The following is a 27,663-nucleotide window of genomic DNA, read 5'->3' on the forward strand; positions in this document are numbered from 1 at the left end:
GAAATACTGCACAATTTCCCAGGTAAATGATAGCAATTTAATAGTAAACAAAGTTTAGAGGAACCTGTACTAGCAATTACTGTGGATAGATTGTAGTAAACTTGCCAAGCTAAGCAGCCTGAGTGCAAATATCACAAGCAGGCAGCAGTACCTTCTCACTACAAGTGAGACCTAGAAACTGTCTGTGTGCCATGACAGACCTTTTATACCTTGAAGGCTCATTTTGTACCTCATTGGCTCTTTTGACTCTACTCTTCAGGTGTAACAGTTGGCAGGGAACGCTTAAAGGGACCCCATGACTTCAGTACAGGGATAAAATATCTTGTTCAAAATTAGACTAGAAGAAAACTTCACAAGCATTATCCAATTAAGTAACTGTCATAACACTACTTAATGAACACACTGTAGACACATTCAGTATATTTTGAATTGTTTATTTTTGAAGTGGACAATTTAGATGTTGATGTTATTAACCATTTTGTTTTAATTTTCTTAGAGCCCTTGGCTGAGATTTCTTGCACTAATCATAGTACATAAGGGGAACAAAAGTAGAAGGTGATTTTCCAGTGTGCATGTGTGTCTGTGTCTCTGTGTACGTATGTGCTTTACAGTTATCAAACATATATTTACACACCAACTTTACACTGAAGTCTTTAAGAAGTCTTTTCTATGGCAGGGGAAAGAACCAACTGACCAAAGACTTAGGTCTATATGATCCATATGAGATTTTCCAGTATAGTCCCACAGAGCTTCTTATGCATTCAAACTTTTGCCGTAATGTTACTCCATCCAGTAGTGTTTCCTTAGGAGATGAAACCTGGAGCTGAAGATTGCATCTCTTCAGTTTCCTTAACTTCACTAAACTCTAAATAATTTAAATTATTAAATTGAAATATCAAGACATTTAGTTATTGTTCATATCGCTCATCTTTAACCTTCTAATAACACATCACATTTTAAAAATAATTTTAAAAACCAACAAAAAAAGACTTTGGAGGCTATATACTACACAATCTTCATGGCTCCTGCTTCTTGGGAAATCTGTTACAATATTACAATACCCAGAAAGTATTTGGAGCAGTGGAACAGAATTGTCCGTTGGCAATTTTCACATTCAGCAATCCAGACACTACAACAATAATTTAAAAAATTGCTTTGTGATATATTTTTTAAATCTGTATTAAAAAAGGAACACTAACCTACTTCTTAAATATAATTTGGTTTTTCATGAAACACCACAAGATTTGGCAAAAAAAGATGTAAAAGAAGACTGTTTTGATGTATAAAACTCCTTATCAGTAAAAGAAACACCGACCTAGGTTGGCCTATTCAAAGACTCATTTCGTGTAGTTTTGCTGCATATTTGAAGCCATAAAGAGCAGAAAGAGCTGCTAGTCAGTTTGGAAATCACAAAACAGTTGCGCACCAACAATTCCTTTAATAGGCAAGGTGTCCATGAGAAACAGTAAAGTAAAGCAGAAGTGTGTACATAGTATATGCTGAGAGTCATGTGCATGTGCATACATGATGGATGTGTACATACTCTTGACTGTGGATACCAATATTGTGGGCACATGCCCATTCTCTACAAATTTAAGTAGTATTTTTCTTAAAATCTCTCATTCAGTAGCTTCTGGTTTGAACTAGCTTTTCTCCCCAACACAAGCATTCTGCTCCACACCCTGCAAATGAGTTCATCTGTCACTCACCAGATTCGTATTTTTATGTCAATAAAATTTTAGGACAACTGCATAAAGAGTCATTTCTTACACAGAACATGGTAACACTCCCACTGTAGGAAATGGAATGAAACAAATGGAATAAAAGTGCAGTGACTGTGGTGGAACATCTCCACAGAGTTAGGCCTCAATCTCTTTTTTTGTATTTGTTTGGGGTTTTTGAGTTGTTGGTTGGGGGTTTTTTTTTGCTGGGGGTGTGTTGTTTTCTTGGAGAGGAGGCTCTCACTCTCCAGAACAAATATTTGGGGAAAATGATGTAGCAGGTTAAGGGGCAATAAGAGGAACTGTGTTCATGTATCAGATTTCCCCTTTTCTCTCCTTGGGCTATTAAACGTTGCCCAATTTTTTTCCACTAGAAATGGAAGAGGTTAGCCCCTTTTTTATCACTCCAGGAAAACAGATTAAGCCCAAGGATTCTTAGCAGAGGCCAATGTATTTGAGATTGTTCTGAATGATGACATCTGTCACTGCATCAAACACAAATTGTATGTTACTGGTATCAGTGGCACAGGTGAAGTGTGAGTAGATCTCCTTAGTCTCCTTGTTGCGATTCAAGTCCTCAAACTGGCGTTGGATGTAGACTGCTGCCTCCTCGTAAGTGTTTTGGCCTTTGTATTCAGGAAAGCAGACTGTTAAGGGGATGCGTCGGATTTTTTCTGCCAGCAGATCTTTCTTATTCAAAAAAAGGATGAGGGAAGTGTTGATAAACCAGTTGTTGTTGCAGATGGAATCAAACAGACGCAAACTTTCTGCCATTCGACTCTGTAGGAGAGGAAACAACAGTGTCAGCAATGCAGCTCTGTCTGCTGCCCTGAGCAGGTAAACTCCATTTGTGAACAATTGAGCATGACTACCACAATTACGTTTGGAAATTAAAATCCAATGCTGCTATAGACTGAAAGCAGAGAGGCCCCTTAGAAATCAGCAGCCATCTTGAATGTTCCTGAGGTATTGCTGCTGCTGTGACACTTACACTGATGCTGCTGGAGCTGTCCATGGTACCAGGCTCTTGGGAGGCTGAGTTTATTGCTTGGTTTACACCTATAAATAGGTGTAAGTAGATGTAATGTTTTGAATAGAAAATATTCTAGATTATTAAAAGAAATATCACTCAAGTATTGTCAAAAGTAGATACAGAAAATACCTTAATCAGGTATTTTTGGCAAGGTCAGTGTTTTTCCATCATGTTTAGGTTTCAGAAAATGTTATGCATACATCATGAGTCATGGGAGCGAACCAGGGTAAGTGAACAGCAGGGATTTGGGCTATCAAAAACCAAGGGTATATTTTGTTTACAAGACTATTTGCAAATATGTATGTGTTCCATTTGTCTGGCTTGTGTTCAGAGGGGATGAAAATAATCAGAGTCTGGGCATTTTTGTTGTTTAACTGTGAAATATTCTGGCCAGTTCTTCAGTTTTGAAGGAACAAACAGTGGAGGCAAGAGGATGACTTTGGCTTTTAATAGAAATGAAGTATTTTGGGCCTAATTCTCCTGAAATTTGTGTCTAGTTCATCTCCCTTGACTTCACTAGAGTCACTTGGTGAGATGAAGAGAGAATAATCGTTCATTGTTTATTACACAGAAATTAATATGAAAATATTACTTATTTAAAATCTAATTTTTTTTAATTAGGGAATGAAAATACATTGTATTGTTATTATTTCAAAGAAAATCTGCAACTTAATGTTTTGAACATCATTAAATAATGTTTTGAACATTACCGTTATACTAAAGCTGTATACTGAAAACATTACCCCTTAAAAATGCAAGGTTGCTGAAATGGGAGCAGACTGGTTTACATAAGCTTTTCAAATTATCTCTTACACCTTCCTCACTTTGTGTTATTACTCCTTTTCATTTGCTAAGGATTGACTTGGTCAGAATTGCATGCTGTGTTCTCTGAGTGTCATGAAGGCATTGATTTAGCTCTGTGTTTACAGGTGAAACCCACAGGCTGGTGGCAGTTCCTAGCCATTTCCGGAGCCCCAGGAGCACAGGGTGCACTGGGAGGGCTGGCACTGCCTTGGTAGCCAGGGGCAAAGCTGACTCATGAGCCTCTTAAGGCACACTGAAATACAAGCTAAGTCAGACAGTTCTGATATTGGGGACTGTTTGTTTACTTCTTCCTTTGTAAGGTGACACTCCAGCCTACTGTATATACAGACCGATTTATAGGTGTAAAAACATAGCTTTTAAAATATGTTTGAGCATTTCTTTTCACAGTGAAAATACTGACACAACAGATAATCCCCTAAAACCATCATAGGTCTGTTTTCAAATACTCAGAGTTTCCTTTCCTGATTTTGTAGCTGATAATAACCAAGCAAGAATTTTTTATCTCAGTCAAAATGCTTTTGCTACTAATACTCTGAAAAAAGTCTTTTAGAGCTAATATAGGTTTTTGGCCAATTCTCAGAACAATCATGCCAACAGGATATTGCATTTTAAGAGGTTTGTGTTCATTATTGTATTTTGTAGTGAATCATAACACTGTCCCTCTACTACCAAATCCTCCATTGGAATCTGTAATCCATGGACAAAAGCAGAGAGTTAAAACCTTTCCATAAATTGTAAAGTGTTATGAACACGTACAAAAGGACAGTCAGTTTTAAATTATTGTAAACTTGGTGATCTCTTGTGTGATGTAAAGAAAAAATTAGTAAATTGTTGATCTTGACACCTAAGAAATTTCTTCTTCGATGTAATATTATAATATTGGCTCAATATCTGAAGGTCTTGCCATATTTTAAGAAGTGATATATCCACAGTTCTAAGGTCAAGGCTGACAGTAAAAATACATTATATATCCACTCATATACTCCCAGCATAACAAGCTCATTTCTGGTTTTGACAATATTGTAAAACTACTTTACATATCATAGGGAAAAGTGAACTTGAGAGGGTTATGGCTTATTATAATAAAAATAGAATAAATTGTTGTATGACTCCCAAAGGTGTAATAAAATGTAGTAAAATAATGATAGGCATTCTTCTCTGCAGTGTCTTTACCAGTTCTGGAACCTTGAAGGGAGTATATAGCCAGGTGGCCAAAAAAAAGTGGTGCTGTAATTTTTATAATTATACACAAGCTGGGGTATAAGCAAGATAATGCCAATGCCTTATCCAGATGGCCTTGTTGGGGGCTAATTGCAAATTCTTCTCTGAGCGTAAGAACAAGGAATTGGTTGCTTAAGGGAAAGAACATGCTAAGGAACAGATGGCTGTTTCTATGCTTCCAATACTTTGCAGATGCACAAACATCCCTGGTCATCCTCTGGAACAGTAGAGGTGTGCTTAGGAGAAAGAGTTCTGAACAAGTAAGCGTTTCCAAAAGGGAAGACCCAGTTATCAAGATAGCAAGTAATTAAAAAACAGAGTTGGTAAATGGAGCCAAATTGCAATGTAGTATCTCCTTACAGCTCTCACGTTAAAGCTTTCTAATCACAGCTGGGAGAACTTTGAAATTAAAAATGAAAAATTATGAAGAGAGAAACTATCACAAATAAGGGCATTAGCTGTCATTTGTATTAAAATCTTAAGAACTTAATCTTTCAGTCATTATTTCTCTTTCATCATCAGTATTTTAAAACTGGTAGGCACTTGGGGATTTGAACACCTTAACTAAATCAAATAAAATGTATCTTGTGTAAGCCATAAACAATAATGAATAAAATTTGTGAAGGAATAGTAATATTTGCTTTCCAGAAAAGTTAGGAAATCTTTAATGTCAGTAAATCTTGGAATAACCAGTGGAAGCTGTTGCTATTTTCCTGTAGAGGCTTTTCCTTGCAATAGTGGTTGGCATTTCGCATATACTGGTAGCTATGAGCTATTTCACAAAATGGCATGACACTCTCTGTTTCAAGTATCTTCTTTAGAGATCCATGACTTAAGACCTTCTGAAGAAAGCAGAAGAAGCTAAAGTATTTGAAGAAGGAGTAGTGAGGTAAAAAGGTAATTGAATCAGTTGGATGCTTTTTCCTTAAGGTTAATAGGCAAAAATAATGGAATCCATTCTGAAATAAGGACAGTCTACAAAATAAATGAAGGAAATACCATTGCCCAGGACAGTCGTAGTCAAAGCAATTCAGGAATTCAATCTATGCTTGAATAAAACCATAGGGAAAGCAGAAGAATTTCACAAACAAAAATACAGAAAGCAAGAGATAGCTTGGGTAAATACAAAGAGACACTCTTTTCTTGTAGAAAAGACTATAATGAGTTAGCATTCATTTCTGGTTCTGTTGAAATGTCCTTCCAGTGTAGCAGTCAGGCAGTCCTGATTGAGTGCTGGATAGGGGAGGGATACAAGACTATTGTATGATTCGTGTTTTGTTCAAAGGAAGAAGACTTCTACAAGAATGTATAGGCTGAGGTGGCTGCTGGTCTAAATGGGAAAAATTATGATAATTTAATGAGTTTTTAAAAATTCCTTTCATCTAAAAATGAAAAAAAAGAAACTATCTGTTGGAGGGAAGTAAATAGACTTAATCCAGCCTCTCTCAAAGAAATTAAGAACCCCACTGAGGTAGAATTAAACTGAGATGAAACACTTTACCTGGATTGTCCTGTATATACCTGTTTCTAGCCTTAGTATCTCCCAGAAGGGACAGGGTAAGCAATAAAGATTTGACTAGACAAAATTGTTTCCGTTTCCAGACCTTTTTTCCCAATCCTAGGAGCCCAAAGTTTTCCTGGAAAATGTTGGAAACCTGAACTGTCAAAATTAGAAGGGGTGGCATGGAAGGGTAAGTCCCACTGTGAATTCACTAAGAAGTGGTCTTATATCACTTAGCAGCTTAACTTATTCTACAAGCAGACAAACTCTTTATCCCGTCACCCAAACAATTTGTTACACTGGTCTACAACCACTGCAGGAAGTCCTGACCAGTCATGCTGTAAACAAAACAGGAAGGAGCTCAGGATAATTAGAAGCAGCTGTGTCAATATAGCACCTATCATACATACATGCACATGCCATCTAATTATGTCCTTCCTACCCAAATTCCTTTCAGCATCTTGCATATATGAGAACTGTGAAGTGTAGAAAGGTGGAAATCTAATGTAGCATGTTAGTTTATGCCACCACAATGAAGGGAAATTGAAAAAGATTGTAAAAGGTTTTATATTATAGGAATATTGAATCTTTATGAAATCCTATGAAATTAACTTAGAGAAGGCTGAAAAACATATGTATTATGAAGTGGAGCCCTGAAGAAATCTCATGTGATTTTGATAGGGAGATATCTATTTATATGGTGAGGGCAAAAAAAATTAATTAAGCATGAAACAAGTTTGCTTTGAGGTTTTTTTAAATCAGATTCATTTTCAAATCAGGAGGAAACAATATATTAGCAAACAAAATTTGTAAACTACCAAATTAATTCTTCTTTATTTTAAAGAAAGTGTCCTGTAATTGTTCGTACTTACAGTTTGTACGTGCGTACATGTAGAACTGGTAGAGGAGGCAGTAGTCAGTATTTGATACCTCTTTTTCAGAGAAGCAAGGGAAAATAAACCTTGTGAAGTGGTAATGCAGCATACTATCTCCCATGATGGTTTCCTGTTGAATATTGCTATTGTCTTTACATAAAATTCTGCAGATGATAACTGAATCCGGCAGTATGAATGAGAATTACAAGAGGACCTTTAGTCTTGGCTATTGTATAGGATGACAATGAACAACATTATGAATATTTTATCATGTATGTTCTCTGTGACTGAGAAAACCCTGTAGTGTTACTAAGCCTTACTGTGGACTAGACCAGACAAAGCAGATTTGCTTGGGAGTATTACTTTAAGAGTCCTGAGCATTTGTCTTTGAAAGTTGGTGCCTGAAACTTCTCAGGCCTGCAATGAAACAACAAGTCATGTCTTAGGAGCACATGCTAAGTTAAACATTGGTATATAGTAGTTACATACATGTAATACATGAGCCAGTGACAGACTGGGGTAAAGCAATCTTTAATACTATCTATCAAAACTGTTTTATATTCCTAGATCAGGAACAATGCAGATTTGTTAATCCTACTAAGTGCAGTCAGACACCAAGCTATGGTTGTAGTAAAGGAAGCTGAGCTGAGAAAGAAGTTTGATTAAATTTCTTGACTGGAGGATTAGATTTTGAGCCAGGGGATTTCCAAGGAAAGAGCGGGACAACAGGTGCTTCTGCTAGGACCTATAAATTGAAGGGAACTTAAAGAAAGGATATATAGAAAACTCTTAGAAGAGCAATGGAAAAGGTTACTGAGTTCAAGGATCAGAAAGGGTGGGACATTCATCATTCCACAGAAATGCTAGAAGATACAGATAAAAGCTACTCCTGTATGTCTGGCCAGGGTATTAAAGGCTGTTCCATAAACAAGGAAAGGGGCAAAATAGAAGTGGAGGCATACTCATAGACTGTTTTATTGCTTGTGACCGGCTATACATATCTTTTAAGTAAGATGAAGTAGAGGAAAATTATATTTAGATGTCACAAAATGGGCATGTGGTACGTGTTATATTTATCACTACCCGTAAGAGAATTACAAGTCCAGAGGAAAGTTCTAGAGAAAGGTATGTTCAAGAGAATAGAAATATGGGGCAGTCAGTATTGGTCCTGTGCCTGATAGGACACTCACGCAAGTCAAGATTTCTGGAAAGCAGTAATAGATTGGCCAAAGTAATGCTGCTGCAGCTGACACAGGCCAAAAGAAACTTAATGTTGCAATGGGCCAGCATATTAAAACCTGTGCATTTCACAGACAGTGTCCAGCTAGGGCTGCAGTAAAAGTACCCAGGAGAATTAAGAAATGGGCAGGTAGTTTGGTTTTTCTCCTTAAAGGAGGGCTTTCTGTGCTTCAGTTACTCAGCAAACGACTATTAATACTCTGTTTTTACTGCCTCAAAGGTCAGCAAAGTTTCCCGCTACAGAAGCCTCTGGACGCTGTGTTATGAGTGCATGTGCTCTGCTTCTCTGTGTATCATTTTGGGGCACATGCAGTTCTAAGAGGGCAAACATCTCAAAAAAGGAATATAAAAATAAATCTCTAGGGTCTTTCACAGTGCCAGAAAATTAAGATTTTCTAAGTACAAATTAGGATCTTCACATAGATCTAAGAAGTAAATTTGCAGCATATAATACCTATGCTTGCTTTGGGGGGTGGAGTTTTTTAAGCATTGTACATTATCCCAGGCAAACTGCATATTTCTGGAGGTTAGCAAAAATCTAGCTTAAAAACATTTTCTTGATAAAAGCATATTCATTTAAAATCTCACAATTCTTGAAAATATATTCAAAGTATCTTTAACATCCATATTTCAGTTGTAAACACCTGGAAGTTTTATCCTTAGATTGAGTTTTCTATATGGTCATAAAATCCAACTTTTCTGTTTCTGGTAATATATTTCACTTGCTTTCAACACTTACTCAGTGTTTTCAAGTGGGGTGGGTTTTTTTGTTTTCTTCCAGGCATTTAGATTACTTGCTTAGCTCAAGAGCAAAAGGAACATTTCAAACACATATTCCACATAGCTCCTGTGTTGCACAGTTTACCACATAAAGTGGTCTGGGACTTTAGCTGTCCTTGTTTGAGACCCTTAAGTTTGTTATCAGCCTTCTGTGTCTAGACAGTCGTAAAATCACAGAATGGTTTAAGTTGGAAGGGACCTTTAAGATCATCTATTTCCAACTCCTGCCGTGGCAGGGACACATTCTGCTAGACCAGGTTGCTCAGAGCCCCATCCAGTCTGGCCTTGGACACTTCCAGGGATGGGGCATGACAGCTTCTCTGGGCAACCTGCGCCAGGGCCTCACCACCTTCATAGTTAATAATTTCTTCCTAATTCCAGTCTCTGTCTACCCAGAAGACGTAACACCGCACTGACCTTCAAGGAGAGGCTGAGGGAACTGGGCTTGTTTGGGCTGGGAAAGAGGAGGCCAAAGGGTAACAGCCTACAATTACTTGAAGTAATGGTGATGCAGAACTCTTCCCAGCAGTATCAGAGGAGAGAGTAAACAGCACTGAATATGAATTGAAGCTCGGGAGGTTCAGATTAGATGTTAGTTTTTCTCTAGAAGACTAGCACAGCTCTGGAAGAATTTGCTGAGTTTTGTGAAATATTCATCCATAGAGGATTTTCATTCAGCTAACTGATAAAGCCATAGCTGGCCTGATTTACTGTTGGCAATAGTTCAGACCTTCAGAGATCACATCCAGCCTACATTTCTGTAATTCCATGAAATGTAAAACCATATTCATAGTTGAATGCATAAATAAGAAGTCAATTTTATGCCCACAGTTCTGAGCAGGTCTCAGACTTTGCCTTCCAAAGAGACAAATCCGAGGACAGGGGTTATTTGATGGAAAGAGTCACTATCCTGTTGTTGAGGCAGGATGAAAAGGAAATAGTTAACAAATGGAGTTGTGGCCTTTGTGGAATACCCAGGATTTACTGTTTTCTGTTCTTTTATGCTCTCTGATCCTTAGAATAGCCCTTAAGCTATTGAGATAGTGCAGAATTCTGCAAGAGAACTACATGGAAATACACGAGTAAAAAGAGAAATGTTTATTCACTGTTGCAGGCTACTGACTAACCTACCTTTCATATAGTTTATTCATAACCCAAGCTTTGGCTGATACTGTATGTAAAAGGAGAGAATGCTTTTCATCGCACCTTCTTTGAAATGGGCGTTTTTCTAATACATTGCTGGGTGGTAAAGGGTATTAATAGGGTGAATATTGCTTCCTGACAACTGTCTTAATTGAAGTAAAACAATATATTGCATACATAAGAGGAAATTAATTTTTTTTTAATGAAAGGACTCCATTACTTTTTCCCATTAGTGTGCTACTAGAATGCACTAGTGAGTTCAGTAATCTAGTGTAATGAAAAAATGTCAGGGGGACAGATTGCAAAATCTCATGCCTGTGAATGCCCTTTCTCTGGAGAAAAACCCATATGATATAAAGAAAAGAGGGCTTATCAAATAAGTAGGTTTTCATTGCAACCCAGTCAAGTCCATCTTTCAAACAAGACTCTCTGGATCTTTCTGAAAGCTAAGGGATGTAAGATGAGGAATCATTTGTAGCCGTAGCATTAGAAAACAGAGAAAAACAGCAAGAGTTATCATAAGCATGGCATGAATATCATATGAAATTAAATAAACTAGTTCTTTACAATCTGGAAAAAGAAATAGCTGAGAGAGAATACAGGAGAGCTCACAAAACCATGAATGGTATGGAAATGTTGAATAGCAGATGATTTTTTCACCATTTCTTACAATGCAAGAAGAAACATGAAATTCATTTCTCTGACACCACACAAGTATTCCTTCCATAAAGTGCATAATTAAATGTAAAACTCTGTCATGAGATGTTAGAGAATCATAATGATAATAGTAAAAGTCAGAAAAGTGTAATTGGGTTCAAGAAGCAATTAAATTAAAAGGGCACTTAAACAGAAAGATGTTGATGCAATCTGCTGTTCAGTTACCTGGGAGGGTAAATTGCAGGAAATATCAGTGTATGCTTGATCTGTTCCCATATTCTTTCCTAAATGTCCATTGTTGCCCACAGTCAGACACAGACTGCTGCAGGTACTGGCTGTGACCTAGTACAGCTGGTTTATGTGTTTTGGCTGTCAGAACAGCTCATCCTTGGGGAGAAATCAGTTGTTTACTTCCCTGTTGGTGAAAACCTCTTCTTTATGTAACCCATGTAAAATCGCTTCAGATCCCAGGCAATTTTGCCTTTCCCATTAGTCTTGCCCAGTTTAGAAAAAGTTTGTTTCGCACACTTCTCTATCATTTGAAGCAGTGAGTGTTTCTCATTGAAAGGTAGGCAAAGGCTCTTGGCACTAGAAGTACTGACCTCTAGTAATTTGCATTGTCCAGTGCTGGAGTGCTTGAATGACAGGAAGATAACTACATTTTCTCAAAGAAAGAAAGAAAGAGAGAGAGACTGGTCCACACTGATGCTGAACCAGTTTTCACCAGAAAAAGTTGGCCAGTCGTTTCATTCTTCAGTAGTAATCTGAACAATAAAAGCAGCCTATTATACACCAGCAAAGGTAAATAGCCATTTATACTGAGAAATTTACTGCAGGGGAGAAAAAAAATTCCCACAGACCCTGAGACCATTTCTCAGACTGTGGGACATCTGGAGAGGGATGCATTTTGCCCTCAGGCAGCTGAAATTCTTGCAGGAGCACTGTCTTCTTGTTTTATTGCACCTTTAAGGATAGTTCAGATAGGATGCTTACAGAGTTTAGTCCAGCAAGTGTTATTAGTGTTGTTCTTGTGGAAACAACAGCTGCATTCCCTTTGTAGCCTGTCCATGTTGCAAAATTAAGATAGCAGGAGCAAGTGGTTATTTTTAGCACCCTTGCCTGTAATTCTAAAAAAGTTCTTCCCATCATGGGTGTTCTGAGGTTGCCTCATGCTAACCTGGAAGAAACAAAGGCTGAGGGGCACAAAGTTCAGTGTTCAGAGTCATGAATGGGAAGGCAAGAGGAAGAAAGCTGAAGGGAAAACTGCAAAGCAACCTCAAGCAGAGGGTCTAAATCTGGATCTGATGTTGGCCTTTTTTGCAAGCTGAGAAAAGTACTAAGAGTGCAAAACCAGCATGTTTATCATCATGGAGAATCTTGTCTTCACTTTCTATAAATTCTTCTGGTTTTAAGCAGCATTACTGGGATTCAGATCAAATCAGTTTCAAGAGATAATTTCTATGAAGTTATTTTAGAGCAGTTGGAGAAGAATGAAAGAAATGGTGATACATGCTGAAAAAAATGCTTCTCTCGTATTTGAGATGGAAATTCTAATCTGTTGGGCTACAGACAAAGTAAAAATAATTTTGTTTGATAAGATTGTATTTAGGAAAACCCCAAACAACCTGACATTGTGGTCTCTGGTTACAGGAACACATTTTTTCTTCACTGAACTCTGTCTCATTCAACTTGCAAGATGGACAATGTCATGTGCTAGTCAGTATTTGTCTTTAGAGTCACAACTCAATTTATAAACTTGTGCTTTACTATAGACTTACTATTTATGAACTGCTCCAAAAACAGAATTACTGGTTTCTTCTCAAGCTTATAATTATCGTATCTGAGTATTTCATTGACTACATTTGTTTCCACAGCATGTTGTCAGATCAAGCGGTGCTGTTAAAAGGAACTTACAAATAGGGAATGAAACAATCTATACAATGAGAAATTATAGTTAGAAGGAACCCAGTAATTCTAGACACCCAATCTCATTTTCTAGAACATACATTTTCAGCACATACATTAATTTATTTAACAAATTTTAATAGGTTTTTCAAGCTATCAGTGATATCTGATGTAGCTCTGAATAATCAGACCTACTACACATCAAATCACAGAATCTCAAATTAGGTCCCTTTGAGAAAAGTAAAGAAGAATATGGGATTATCTAAGAAAATTGTCATTTAATAAACACATTTGGAACTAAAAAGGAACATGGACCTATGCTAGGTTCTAGTACAGTTTTTCAGTAGCCTTCCATTGCTTTAGCCATATTAACTTTCTGTTTTCCTATTATCATAAGATTCCATTCATTTCACATTTTCCTCCTGCTAGGGATGATGGCAGTGTTCCTGCAGTTGACAGTCTTATTTATCACAAGCCTCCATCAATCATAGAAAAATCATTGCATTCATTGAAAGAGGCATAAAACCTATGGAAAAAAACTCATCATCAATATAGTCGGAATCAAAATATAGAGAAACACGACAGTCAAAATAAGGTTACAACAACGTTCTCCCATTTACTAACTTGATTATTTGATTGTACCAGTGCACTTAAACTCCTCTCCACCTCATCCTCAACTCACAATGCTTCACAATCTAAACTTACTCCCAACCTTCTCACTCTTCCAGTGCTGTTTCCTCCCCTGACTTGTACATTCCATATGAGAAACAGTGCTTACATAATTTTGTACCATTAGAGGCTAATCAGATCTCCATAATAATGGTTCATACCATTCATATTAGCACAGAAATTTGCACAGTTTAAAATAATTCAAACTTGCAAAGGAATTAAGAAAAAAACCCAGCATCTCTGAGACCATGTCTGTGCCAAATATTAAGGAGATCTTGTTAAAATTGTGAAATTCTTAATTGTGTTTCTTTTTTAATAATGAAAGGGTTTTTTTTCCTGCAAATGAGTATTTTTTTAAAATCACCATACACTTTACCATTTGCAGAAAGGTAGAATTACTGTCTTCTGTCCCCAGCTTCCTCATGACTAGTCTGGTACAGCAAGGGTCAGTCAGTTTGGTGTATTTAAGTGTGTCTCTAGGTATCAGGCATCTGATAAAGAATCTTGGCTGTGGCTACTTCTAAATTGATCCTACTGTATTATTCTAAAATTCCTTCTCTCCTACACTGGGGAAAAGCTCTTACGGTACTTTACACTAATCCTAGAATATGCAGTGCTAGAAGATAGGGCTGTGCCTTTTGTACATCCATCACCAAATTTTATTATTCATTGTGTGTGTGCATTCCAGGTAGACTAGATTGTTTTTCATTAAACCGCAGAATTCTATACATCTAAGTATGTCACATTATTTATTTTAACTTGCCATCTAACAATTCCAGCTGAAATTGATAACTGAGATCAGGAGGAGTGTCAGAATTGCTGAGACTAATTGAGTTACCCAAGGAAGTGTCTCACGGGATGCTCCTGCTCTCAGGAGACAATAGAAACAGCATTATTTGCTTATTTCAAAAACATTACCATGTCACTTGTATTGGTTCTTGTGGGATGACAAGGGGAATCATAGGAAGTGCTGGTAGAGTAAGGACAAGTTGGGTAACAGAATAAGCAACAGGGAAGCTGTTTGAACATTTGATCTTTTCTGTTAATACAGAACTACAAGTCATACTAACTTTTTAAAAAAATGTTTACTCCATGTGAGTAACTTTTTAAAAAATGTTTACTCCATGTGAGTAACAATGCAGTAGCCTTGGCAGCCTGCCTGATGTCTTTTGCAACAAATGAACTCGTAATGTTGTCTCTGTAAAATAGCTGCTGTCTGGTTGGAGGACTCTTAATTGATGGATCTAGGATTGAATCAAGAAAGAGGCATTCTGAGAATTATTTATACCAGAAGAAACAAGGAAAAACTAACCAAGTTACCAGTTTTTGCAGGCTGGAAGGGATTTCATTTATTTGCAAGGCTGCCTATCACTTGTCCATTTCTTGGATTTCTTACGTAAGTGTAGATTGATTTTCTGTTCAATCCATTAAAAGGGAAAAGGCTGTATTTTGGGTTGCGTACTGCTTTCCTATTTTCAACTTAGTGTTTAAATATTAGATCAGAAATACTGTAATTAATTTTGTACCCAGTTATAACAAAGAATAATTTTGGTCCAGTGACTCCTGAACCTGTCCTAAGCACAGAGAGAGAACCCGAGATGCCTTCTCCTCCAACTTCTGTTTTCTACTGTATTCATTTCAAGTCCCTCTTCAGGTTTCCATGGAAATAGCAGAGAAGTGTGCTTATATTCTTGGCATTAAAATATTCATAAAAAGGGATAAAGAGATGGTTTAAATGACAGATGCTGTATTGCTGAAGCAGGCAGTCAAATTTAGGGTTCTTGTCTGTAAATGGTCATGTGTGTGAGTGAATGCATTGTGGAGAGAGCAGACCCAGAATTAATTCCTGACAGCAGTAGAAGGGATAGGCAGGACAAACCTGACCTGCAGAAAAAGCAGGAATGGAATGTAAGATTTCCCAGAACAATGCAAAATAAAAAGCTGCTAAGTTTTTGCTATCAGAAGTTGAAAGCTTTCTCAAGGGCACAGAAGATGATTTAAACTTGTAGAATTACTTTTGGTAACTGAAAAAAATATTTCACAACTCCAAACTATTTTAATTAAATTTTAAAGCCTTACCTGTATAAAGCTTCTAATTCCTTTCACTTACTGCAAATAGAATATTTGGTACAAAATTAAAATTTAACCCTTTTGAAAAGACTCTCATACATTTGAGCTGTGAGTATATTTAATGTTCTAAAATAACTCTAAAACCTCAACATTCTTTTAATCTTAGAAAATCTAATTGGAAGCAGGAAATACACTGACTTATCTATATTTTTATTCATGAATCTTACTCAGACTAATTATTTTGGTTGTTTGCTCATTATAGAGATTTGAATCTTGAGCACTACTAAAATTATTCTAGTAGTATAAATAAGCATTTATATTCTAGGAAATCTGTTTTTCTGATTCAAAATATAAGCTCCAGTCCTTAAAAGACGATAGTATGGGTGGATTCCACTGTAGTACTTTGATCCTCAAGGAGAATGGAATACAATTTGTAAAATAAAGGCAACTTTTAAAAATCTATGAGAAACAAACAGTAAAGAGATGTATAATTTAAAACCCTGCTATTAGAATATTTACTGCATAGACACTTAGTGTGTTTTTCATTTTCCAAGAAAAAAGTATTTTTAAAATATAAGTTTATGAAAAAAAATACTTCAGTGTGTCAAAATACTGTCACTTTTAGTAGTGGAGGTCAAGAATGTGGTATTGACTTGTTTGCATGAAATTACTCTCAAAAAAACTTGCAAATCATAAGGCAGATGACCAGTGCATATTAATGAAGATCTATCAAAATGTTTATTGGTCTTTACCTATAAAATCAGCATGACTTCTGGCATGTTTATTGGTAAATCCTTTTTTTGAAAGACATTCAAACAAGGGTAACATACCAGCCTGCTAAACTTATTATCCAAGCTCTGTGTGCAACTAATACTCCAAGATATTGTTATGCTACAAAAAGTGTTTAAAGAAGTATCTCTTTCAAGAACATTGTTTTTTTTAATAAGCCATACACCTCTGGAACTGGGAAAAACAAGACAGAACAAAGATGAAGCCACTGATGCAAGTTGATAGAACAATCAAGAAATAAAGCCCTCATCTCCACTGCTCTACCACAGAAAAGGAACATTTTAACACATAAAAGTTTAGGAATTGTTGTTGTACAGTCACTGCAGATACGCTATTTTGACCGCATTTATGAAGTTTAATAATTAAAAGATAATACACACCCTTTCATACACCATTCTGTATTCTCATGCTGCCATTCAGGGCTCAGCTCTGGGGATTGGGCTCCTTCCTGAATGGCAGTGTGTGACAAACACTGAATCAAGAGGAGCACATCAAAAGGAATAGCAAGGATTTAGAGGAAGCATTTGTCATCTGATGAACAACGAGAAAGAACAGCAGGACACAAAACAACTACTGAAGGAAAGATCCTTTGAGGATACATTAGAGGATTTAGACAGCAATGGCTCAGTCATTCTTTCTGGAAGGTGCATTTTTCAGTCATATTACACTTCTATTTTTTAAAAACTTATATTCTTTCTCCCACCAGAAATGCCACATGCCCTAATCAGAGCTGTATGACAGATACCACTTTACCACTTAATTTTAAGAACAGTGGAGATATTTTATGTCCAGGATTTATTACTGTGGAAAAAACCCGTTGGTTTCCAGCTTGCACTTTCGGATAATAACATAATTTCCCTATCGTTCAGAGGATAATCATATTCATAACAGAGAAAGCGTCCCTATTTATATTGTACCTATACATTGAGCAATACAACAAATTGCATATAGAACTGACTTCTAAATAGGAAATTCAGCTTTATGAGTCAGAAAGCAAGATATCATCCAGGATCTATTTACCAATAAAGGAAACAATTGAGAATGTGCAGTATTAATAAAGAAAATTCATACTAATAAAAATTAGCAATTTCCTCACAGCAACTAATGAATGCGAAGAGCACAGAAATACAGAAGTATTAATCAGGAAAGCAAAGTACTAAGAATTAAAATATGGAGCCTGGTTTTGCTCATATTAAAATCAGTGGCAATAATATTTTCATTCACTTTGTTGTTTAAAAAGTATTGTCAATAAAATAAAATCAGCATCTACAATATAATCTGCTGGAATTCTGTACAATTTCCCAGTACTTCTTCTCCAGTAAAACAAAGATTTCAACTATTAAGCTACATGTGTGATGATATGAGGATTTTCATCATCTAGTTGTATATTTTACAGGACTCTATTAAACCACTACACCCATCCAAGCCAGGAGCAGACATTTTGCCAGGCAGGTTCTTCCCCACTGGCTCATCTTGTGGCACATGGGGACAGCCTGCCCTGCTCCTGTGCCTTTAAAATTTCCTTCTTGAAGAACGTCCAGCTTTCCCAGACTGCTTTGCCCTTCAGGACTGTCCCCTCAAGGGACTCTGTCAACCAGTCTCCTAAGCAGGAGAAGTCCAAGGTGTCAGTTCTGCTGACCTCCCTTCTTACTTTTTGAGAATTGAAAACTGTCATTTTGTGATTGCTGTGCCAATGCAGCCCCCAAGCAGCACATCACCTACCACCTCCCCTATTCCTTCTGAAGAGTTTCTGGCCACCTATTGCAGCACTTCATTTGTGGCAGTCATCCCCACTACGTTTCTGTGATGGCAACTATGTCACAGCTTTCCCGCTGTGCAGTGGCTTTCAGCTCCCTGGTTTGTTGCCCATGCTGTGGGTGTTGGTGTAGGTGCGCTTCAGTTTAGCTACTGATCTCACCAACTTTTGGGAGGGGAACGAGCACTCATTCCTACACACGACCATTGTCAGGCTTTTCCGTGGTTTCTAACAGATTAATGACCTTTATGTCTTTGCTGCACCCACATCAGCCTTAGCTTCCAGAAAAGGTGGTTCAGTCCCTTTCCTAAAAAAAATAGAATTAAAATCCCCACTATTTCAAGCTGGTATTTATCCAATCTAACTTCCAGCCTTTTGTTCTTACTTTGCCTTTCTCTGTTAGATTACTTATTTCTTTAAATATTGAGCATTTTTTTGTTCCTTCAGGTATTTATACACTAAGCAGGTATTTTCACAATCTTTTTAGCTCTACAAAACTAATTAACCTTTTGAAACCTTTTAAAATGCTGTGAGTCTCAGTCTGGATTGCTGGATAGCAATGACAGCCAGATGCTCTGCAGAGCACTGCCTCCAGGACATTTTAGGCACAGCCACAAAACATTTACTCTTGTCGACCTTTCATTTTTTTTTTTTTTAACATATCTTTAACCACCTTTGTTAACCTCTCACATTTCCAATTCAATTGGACTATTTTCCTTTTTCCGTGTGTGGGTTGTTGGGGGGGTATTTATTTATTTCTAAATCCTGCTTTCATTTGATTTCTGAAGAACAGCAAAGGCACTATGCAAGCTCTTACTAGAACCATCCCTCTCTGTAGCACTGCCATGAGAATCCATGCTATCAGACTACACCTAATACAGGCTTTATAAAAATTAGTGTACTCTGACAAGTCAAATGACATCCCTTGTCAGTATTATCAGGGCGCTACTGCATAAACATTTACACCAGTGGAATTCCAACTGATTTGGAGGAATATTAATGGAAATAAGCTCATTGCTATGTCAGAGTTGCAGTGGGAAAGCTCAGGCTGCTGGAAGCACTGGGAGCTTTGGCAGGACACAGCTGAAGCCCATTGTCAGCTGCTGGGACACCCCAGTGCTGTGCTGCCAGAGAAACAGCAGAGGGAGAGAACATCAGGGTGTTAAACTGGAGGGCCCGGCTGTCCTGGAGGAGGTGCAGCACATGTCTGACATACCATCCTGGTGTTCTAGAAAATCAGTTTAGTCACAAGCTTTCTCCCCATAACTGATAGACTGATGGATTCTTGCTTCTCATTTTATGCTAAATTGTCTTAAACTATTATCAATAGTTTATTTCTTCTGATGGTAAATGGCTGGGAGTTGGTTCCTGTATGCAAAGTAAAATAAGGCAAATCAGTAAATAATGAGAAAAAGTATATGTGGACTGTGTATTTTAAAAGCAAGTTGTTTCAATCAGCTTAATAATGGAAAGAAAGGACAGTATCAAGCTTAAATATCTAAAAAATAAGTGACAGGAGTTAGAGAGCTGAATTAATTGGAGTAGAGGAGTTATTCATTGTCTGCTAATTTTGAAGTATAATCAGGGGACACTGTCATTGGTTGACAAGTTAAAAGTTTAACTGAGCGTATTAATAGCTTTCAAAAATGCATTTTGATGCTCAAAAATCTTTCCCAAGATACAGACATAGGTATTCCGTCTTGGCAGCGCACAATCAAAAAAAGAAAATAAAAGGCTGAAAGCAGTAAAACTGCAGTAACAAGCACATAGTACTAAATCTCTGTAAGTGTACAGGATATATTTAATATCCAAGCTTCTTTAACATCTCAGTTAATGACAGAAAGAGTAACTATAGTCACAGATAACTCTACATTAAAACATGCCATAAACACAGGCCAGGATTAAGACAACAATATAGCAGAATTAGAATTCATTTCAGCTGCATGCCAAGTCACTGAGATTTTTAAAAATTCATATAAGTAATTAAATTCAGGGATTTTGCAGAATTGACAGAGCGTAGTCACTAATTATCCTTACAAAGAAAACGAGCAAAATGAGTTTCCAATTGGGATAAGAGTTTTGCATCCACAGAATATTTTCAATGCAAAAAAAAAAAAAAAAAAGAACAAAGAAAGTGTATCTGAAAGGCTCTAGTCTAGATTAAGTACCACTTGAAACTGCCCCATGAAAATATTTCTAGATATGGTATGGCGGTCAAATATTTGTATTTGCAAAACTTTATAGCTTAAATAAAACTGACCACCTCTCCAGAAACCTATTTAAAAACCCCTATGTTTTCTTAAGCTTTAAAGTTTCCTTGAGGGCCTAGAATAGCTCCTTTTACCAGTGCCATTCAACTCAGCCAGAACATCCTGATAGTATAACCACCGAGTGGTTTTGACAGTGTTGCATTTAGTGTAAAAGATTATTAGGATGATTACCCTGCAAGGATGTTAGTATAAAGGCAGTAGACAGACTTAATAGTAAATTTTTAAAAAGAGAACCTGATGAATCTTGTAGCCCTCCAAGAACAAGAATGCTCAGGGACCAGTCCGTGGACAGTGCTGACCTGACAACGTAGTTGATTTGACCTGCAATCTAAATTACTGACTTGTAATAATGGAAGAAAGTTCTGAAAAATTCACTACCACCAAAACTCGCTCTGAAGCTGTATGAACAGCAAGGATCCTCCTTCGTTCCAGCATTTCTGCTTGTTTTTAAGGCTAATTGGGCTCCACTACACTCTCCAGGGTTGGCATACCACAGAGAGTTGTTACAGCTTATACACTTACAAAATAACCCAAAGTAGCTGTTTTTCTAGACCAGGATGGAATTTTCCTTTTTTTCATGTTGGCACATTCCTATTCACTGTGATGGTTAAGTAGACAACATACAGAATTATGAGAGATGATATCAGCACTTCTCTACACTGGATTGATTCTAAGTTTCGAAACTCACATTATTCTTTTCATGGCATTGGACTTCAAGTGGGATCTAGACCCCTTACAATACAGTCAAGTGAATTTCCAAGCTTCATCTATATCATCAGTGTTTCTCACGTGTCTTTTAAAAGTTGCTCAGTTTATTGTAAAGTTCGCATAAAAAGCTACATATTTTCATCTCAAAGAAGTAACACTGATTGCCTGAACTATGCCACTCTACTTCATATGCATTAAATTTCAGAGAATCCAATTAACTTACGAAGATTAAACCTCTAAATGTCCAGGAAGCATATTTTCCATAAGGCTAGGCTAGGCCTGTCACATGTGTCTCACAGCCCTAAAATTATGGGGCATTCCTTACTGTTCAAGGGATTCTTCAAGGAAAAATTTAGAATTTGCTTTTAAGTAAATGATTTGCAATATAGTCATCTAGACAGCTGCGCATAAAGATGACAATATGCTGTCAAAGAACCTTGTATTGCTGTGGTGTATTCCTCTTCTAACTCCTGTCATTGCCTTCCCATAACCAGTTTTCCGATTTCACTTGTATCTTTTCTATGACAATATATTTGGGAAGATGTTCATGGCTTTCCAACCCTGTTGAGAGAGGCAGAGACATTCAGTTCCTTTCCTTCACAAACTGATTCTTTATCCAATTGATATTATCCAGTGTATATGATCAGCTCTTCTGCCTGTCAGTGTCAGTGGCTTTCTGACTCATTACAATTCTCCTAGTGCTTGACAGGTGCCTTGTGTTCATGTGTACTACGCTGGTGGCTGCTTTAACCCTGCAGTTACAGAGCAAGCTTTACTACCTCTACATTGATAGGCATTACTGTAATTCAGCTGGGTTTTGGTTGGGGGCTTTTCCTTCTTTTATAGTTTGAAGAACAGTAGTGTTACTGGGTAACCAAGATTTTAACTTAGGTTCTGTTTATTAATCTGTCAGTACCCATATCTTTCCACCTAAGAACTATTCTGAGCCTGAAGTTCATAGGATATTTAGGAGCATTCTGCCACTCCTGATGCCTCAATGTTTTATTTACCTTAGTGCTGTAATGCTTGAAATTTAATTTAAAAATCACAGCAAAACACCTTACCTAGTCTAGGAGTTTTGAATACAGCCAGTCAGAGAGACCAAAAAAAGAGTTACATAATTTCTCAGGCATTTGTCATAGGGGGATTTGAGCCATTGCCTGCTGTTACCTAAATACACTGGGAAATTCAGTCATCTAATTCAGGTGTAAGTCTGACAACCAACACTGGATACCAAAGCAGACAAATACTGCCCAGTAGGACCATTAGTTCCATGTCATGGTTTTCCAGAATGCATAAAAGTCTTTCTGTTTTTTTCTTTTCTTTTTGCCCCTGTGAATTTCTGCTAATTAAGCCTCCTGCTCTACAGTGACAGAAATACTTATTTATCTGTAGGTTTAAATACGGGATTGTCTTAGGGATTAGTCTATTGACATGAAATAGATAAGCCTCACAGGAAAGCTTCGCAGGCTTTTACAATCTGATATTGGTATCTTCCTGCAATCACACAATGGCATTAGAATGTGTCTATTTTTTATATTCCATAATGTGACACATTATCATATTTATGACTTTTTTTTTTCCAACTAGAGAAAATAATTTAGTGAACACACAGAATTATTTGCCTATAAAGTTATTGTTAGTATCTGAAGTTATATCTGAAGTTAGTATCTTTACATAGAATGTAAAGTTCAGGGTATGGCAACAAATCCAAAATATTAAAAAATGCTGTCCTGTGTGTTCTGTGTGAGAATATCCACATAAGGAGCATGCAGTTATAACGAACAATGTAACCAAAAAGAAATCTTTAGACTTGAAAGAATATCTAGTAAAAACCTGAAAATTGGCAGTTGATCAATCATTTCCTGTTATGTATATTGGTTATTTTACTGCTGTTTACATATTTTAGAAGGTACATACCTGCATACAAGTCCTGAGGCTGGAATTGTGGTGCATTACTATATAAAGTTAAATTTTGGTAAGGGACTATATATATTACTTTCTTAAGTGAAAAAAGGCTAGAATTTCATTTGCAGTGCTGAAAGATTACACACATGAATGCTGAAGTCATCTAGGCTTTTCTCCCACACAAACTTCACTCTGAAAAATCTTGAAATGGAAAAGCTTCATAAAAAAATTGAACAGTTTAGGTCAATCCTTTTCTAGGATTCCCAAGTGACTTAGTTTGTCAGAAAAACGTTTTCTGACATGATGTTTTACCACTGATAATAACAGGTGCTGGAAGGGCTATGGGTACATGGATCACAATTTCCCCTCTGTCCTGACTGTTAGTATTAGCATTTCAGGAAAAGAGCTGCATGCCAGAAAGGATTTTTAATACCCTGTATTACTCAAAAAGTTGAACTATCTGGAAAGGCAAATAAGCCCCTTAAGTATTTGGCCTCAGGGAAAAAAAAAAAAGAAGAAAAAAATGTTACCAATGTTGTTTACTTGATAAAAGAATTCCTGGCAGAAATAGGATTTCTGTTCAGAATTCATACAATTAACATATGACAGAAGGCTTCCCAGTTATTAATAGATAATTGAGAGGTTCCATTATGACCCCAGCAATTAGTGTTGCATGAAGCCTACTCCAGCCTGAACTGTTTGCGGAAGCATTTTAGCTTTTTCATCTGCATCTTCTTTTTAACAAGATACTAAAAAAATAGTTTCAAAAAACCTAAAATTTAATTTTTATATTCATTTGCAGTGGCTGGAAGAAAGGGAACAAAAATTACTTGTTACCTGCAAGCAGTTTTCCTCTAACATCCATATTTATAAAATTACTGAACTAGTGTCATTTTTAGATCTGCACAACCTTTACTTGGTATCTCCTGCACCATGTGACTCTCTCATGTGACTACTGACCTCAGGAATTCTCAGGCACACACTCATGTGTAACTCAGTTCATTATGTACTTTAGTATTGCATCTCTGAAGTGTTTCCAATAGTCTCAAACCCTGTTGCAGCTACAGGCTGTGGAAGAAAACCATCCATGAGAATGTATAGCAAGACAGAGCTGGACAGATGGGGACACTCACAGAGAAACTGCAAAAGTGCTTTTCATGGTGACAGGCAGCAGCACTATCTTTTGAGATTGTTTAACATTCTTTAGCACACATTAATTTAAGGAGAAATTTAAATAAAGATGAGACACTTAGATATTAAAGGGTAGTGCCTTCAAAGTGCACGATGCAACATGTAAGAAGGCAAAAATTGTTTGATAATTTAACATTATCAAAGACCAGAGATGGCATCTTAATATGTAATAAAAGATAGAATGGGTGTTGGGGTCTCCTCCCCTGCCATGGAGCCCTGGGAGATGGGCCCTGGGACTCGAGGGTCCTTGGCCACACCAGGGAACACAAACCAACCAATGTGAAATGAGGCTGACCAGGGGCAGGGAGACCCCGTGTCTCCCACCCAGGGCCCATCTCCCAGGGCTCCATGGCAGGGGAGGAGACCCCAACAAATGGGTCAATCAGCTGCTAAGGGCCATGAAAAATAGAACAAGTAATTTATTTGACATAATAGAGAAGAAATCAGCATGGGATATAAAAACTTAAGGCAACCTTCTCAGAGTGCTGGTCAGGAATAATAAGCATACAATAATACCAATCCAAAGGTATTTTAAAAACCAATTTTGCAACTGTGTCAAAAGAAGAGGTGGCTGTTATATGGCTGAGTCATGCTAACTAGCTATGGTACAAGGAATGCTAAATCTATATTTATTACGTTAGGTAGGGGAAAAAAGCCTCCCAAAACATTGTAGAAATGAAACCAGACACAGATCATATTTCCAGATAACCCTAGATAAGCAGGAAAAGTATTGTTACAAGGTGACAGAGGAAAACACACAAGGTGGAGGAAAAAAGTGAACTGGAATTCTTCATTTATCTTTCTCTTTAGTAAACAGCTAAATATCATATACGTTAACCAGACAAGTAAAAAATCGGTTTGTCCAGTTCCACAAACTGTCAACTCAGGTGATTTTGTTCCTGGACGTGATGTTACTCAGAATAAAGCATATCAGGAGAAAGACAAAAGCTCCTGAAAAAGTCAGCCTTCCCCTTCTGTTATTTGTTTTCAGGCAGGATAAATTTAACTTAGTCACTTCAAATTACACTCAAAGGAAAAGTTGTCCAGGCAGCTGATAGTTCAGGCATTATTTTTGTTCTCCCTTCTGCACACTGGTGTCACTACAACAATCTCACTTTCAGCAGACTTCACGACTCAGCTATAATCAGAAGCCACAGTGTGCAGAACTGGTTTTCCCCTCATTTTTTACCATGTCTGTCAATCATTACTTTAATGCATCTGCAGTAAAGACAGAGTTCATGCATAGCATTTCTCCACTCCTGTCAACAGGATCACAGAAGTTATAGTATTCATGCAGATCATTTGCTCAACTTTCACAGTTTATAAATCAGCCAGATTCTTACATGCTCTCTCAAGCAGTAAGTTATGTTTGGCAGTAGACTAGTTTTATTTAGCAGTTCTCTTCACCATAGATACTACACCAGGAAGCATTTTACACTCTGCAACTCTGTAATCTGTAGGGCTTTTCTCATGAGTGGAAGTCTCAGTGTTGCAGTTCCAGTAACATACCAATGTAGGTACTATTGTTGGACCTATATGGACCAAAGTCCACAAGGATTTTTCAGGGTATATTGATTTTTTCCCGTTTCAGGTAGCACTTTTTGATTTTTAAACCTGAACAGCAAGGCAGGAAAAGTCAAAAGAATTGCAAGAAACTAACTCCTAGTCAGGGTCTAGATGTAAAATACTTTTCCTAATATGTCTGAAAATAAGGAGAAAGAATTAGTGGCAATATTTCTCTCATGTCAACAGGAGGTTACTAACCAAGAATCAAATACAGGAATCTGTTACAATAGGAAGGTACTAATGCTAAGACAAGAATCTCCAGATAATGAAGCGTAAGTCCACACACAGGACAGTGGAATGGCTCATCAGAATAGTACAGAGAAGAAAATAGAAGAGCAGTTTATAAACTGTAAAATCACTACAGAAGATAAGAATAGGGAAATATTATCTATATGATAAGATATACCAACAAAACTGTATTTGCATGCTGTGAAATCCAGAAGCTAACAACATTAAAGACTATTAAATGGGAATAGCTGTTCTTCAGACAAGGCAAATCAGCCATTTAACCAAAAACAGTCAAAGCAAATTTTAAATACAAAAATGTTATATTAATTCAAAACCATATTTAATTACTTTTAAAAATTAATTTCATCCCAAATTCCTATTGAAAATTCTGGGGGAAAAAAAGGCAGGGCAGGGGGAGGAGATTGTTACTTATTATTATTTTACCTTCAACATTTCCCAGGACCTGCACACATGGTGCCCAAATGAACCATCCCTGTACACCAGGATGTCACCACTGCCTGCCTTTTTAAGTGGTGTTTGAAGTAACAGTTAACCATGTAAACATTTAGCTAAAAGGCACTAAAAAAATAATAAATTGGCTGTCATGTGAGGAGCACCTCAGTTTCCTGAAAGTAACATTAAATAACTAACTATGTCCAGCGGGGAGAATTATCCAAATAAAGGAACCATAGCTTCTGGGTTTTCCAAAAGGTTGGGGATTACTGCCCTGGGAGGGAAGGAAGGAGGGGGAGATAAAAGACCACAATACTGGTGAAGGAGAAAGGAGAAGAAGGAAAGAGAACAAGGAGCAGAAGTTGTACTTACTGTTTGGTTATCTTCATACAGCTTCAAGTCATACCCACTCAGCTCCACACAGAAAATTATTGCTGTAACCCCCTCGAAACAGTGGATCCACTTTTTGCGTTCAGATCTCTGTCCACCCACATCCACCATTTTGAAAGTCAGCTCTTTGAAGGTGAACTTATTTTCTACAATCCCTGTGGTCATGTCCCGAGACCGCAGAATATCTTCCACTGTGGGGATGTAGTCCAGAGCTGCGATCCGTTCCAGGTCGTTCAGGTAGTACGCAGCGTTGTCCTCCAGGTGGTACTCGTTGGAGCGGCAAAAACACTCCTGCACACCGGGGTCTGCCCAGAGCCTCTTCATCACCCCTAGGAGCTCCGGGGTAATCTCACCTTTGCTTTCAGCTGGGCCTGTCAGGGCAAAAAGCTGCACTGCATCATATGCTCTGTCAGGATTGTGAAATTCTATCTTAAGGGTGGCCAGAGCCCGAATGATACGTGTGAGAGAGTCAATTGCATTATAGATAATCAGAGGTTTGTATTCCTTACAGGCCTCCAAGTTAAAGCCACCACTGTGAATGATTTTCATCTGCTTTACAATAGTGCTCTTCCCAGAATTGCTGGTGCCCAGGAGAAGGAGTTTTATCTCTCTCCGTTGTCGCTGACTTTCAGAGCGCAGGTGGCGGTCAATCCTACGGGACCGCCGCGCTGCCTCTTTCTCCTCAGAGCTTTGCCGACATCCCATGGTACAGCAGGCAGTTACAGAAGGGAAAGGGTGCAGATTGTCTCACTCTGTGGCGTCTCT

General features: G+C 37.5%; 2 protein-coding genes across 2 annotated transcripts in view; one reads left to right on the top strand and one right to left on the bottom strand.

Moving 5' to 3' along the window:
• Window positions 1-27,663, top strand: part of RSPH14 (radial spoke head 14 homolog) — a gene marked incomplete at both ends in the record, with an annotated part of 68,423 nt that overhangs the window by 4,909 nt on the left and 35,851 nt on the right. The gene's annotated exons all lie outside the window — the stretch shown is intronic.
• Window positions 2,157-27,603, bottom strand: GNAZ (G protein subunit alpha z; the record flags this gene model as incomplete). Its single annotated transcript, XM_082293191.1, has 2 exons — window positions 2,157-2,501; window positions 26,881-27,603. The coding sequence occupies 2 exons, from the start codon at window positions 27,601-27,603 to the stop codon at window positions 2,157-2,159; spliced, it is 1,068 nt and encodes a 355-aa protein (XP_082149317.1).

This window comes from Coloeus monedula, assembly GCF_965178545.1.
Source record: "Coloeus monedula genome assembly, chromosome: 18".
Lineage (NCBI taxonomy): Eukaryota > Metazoa > Chordata > Aves > Passeriformes > Corvidae > Coloeus > Coloeus monedula.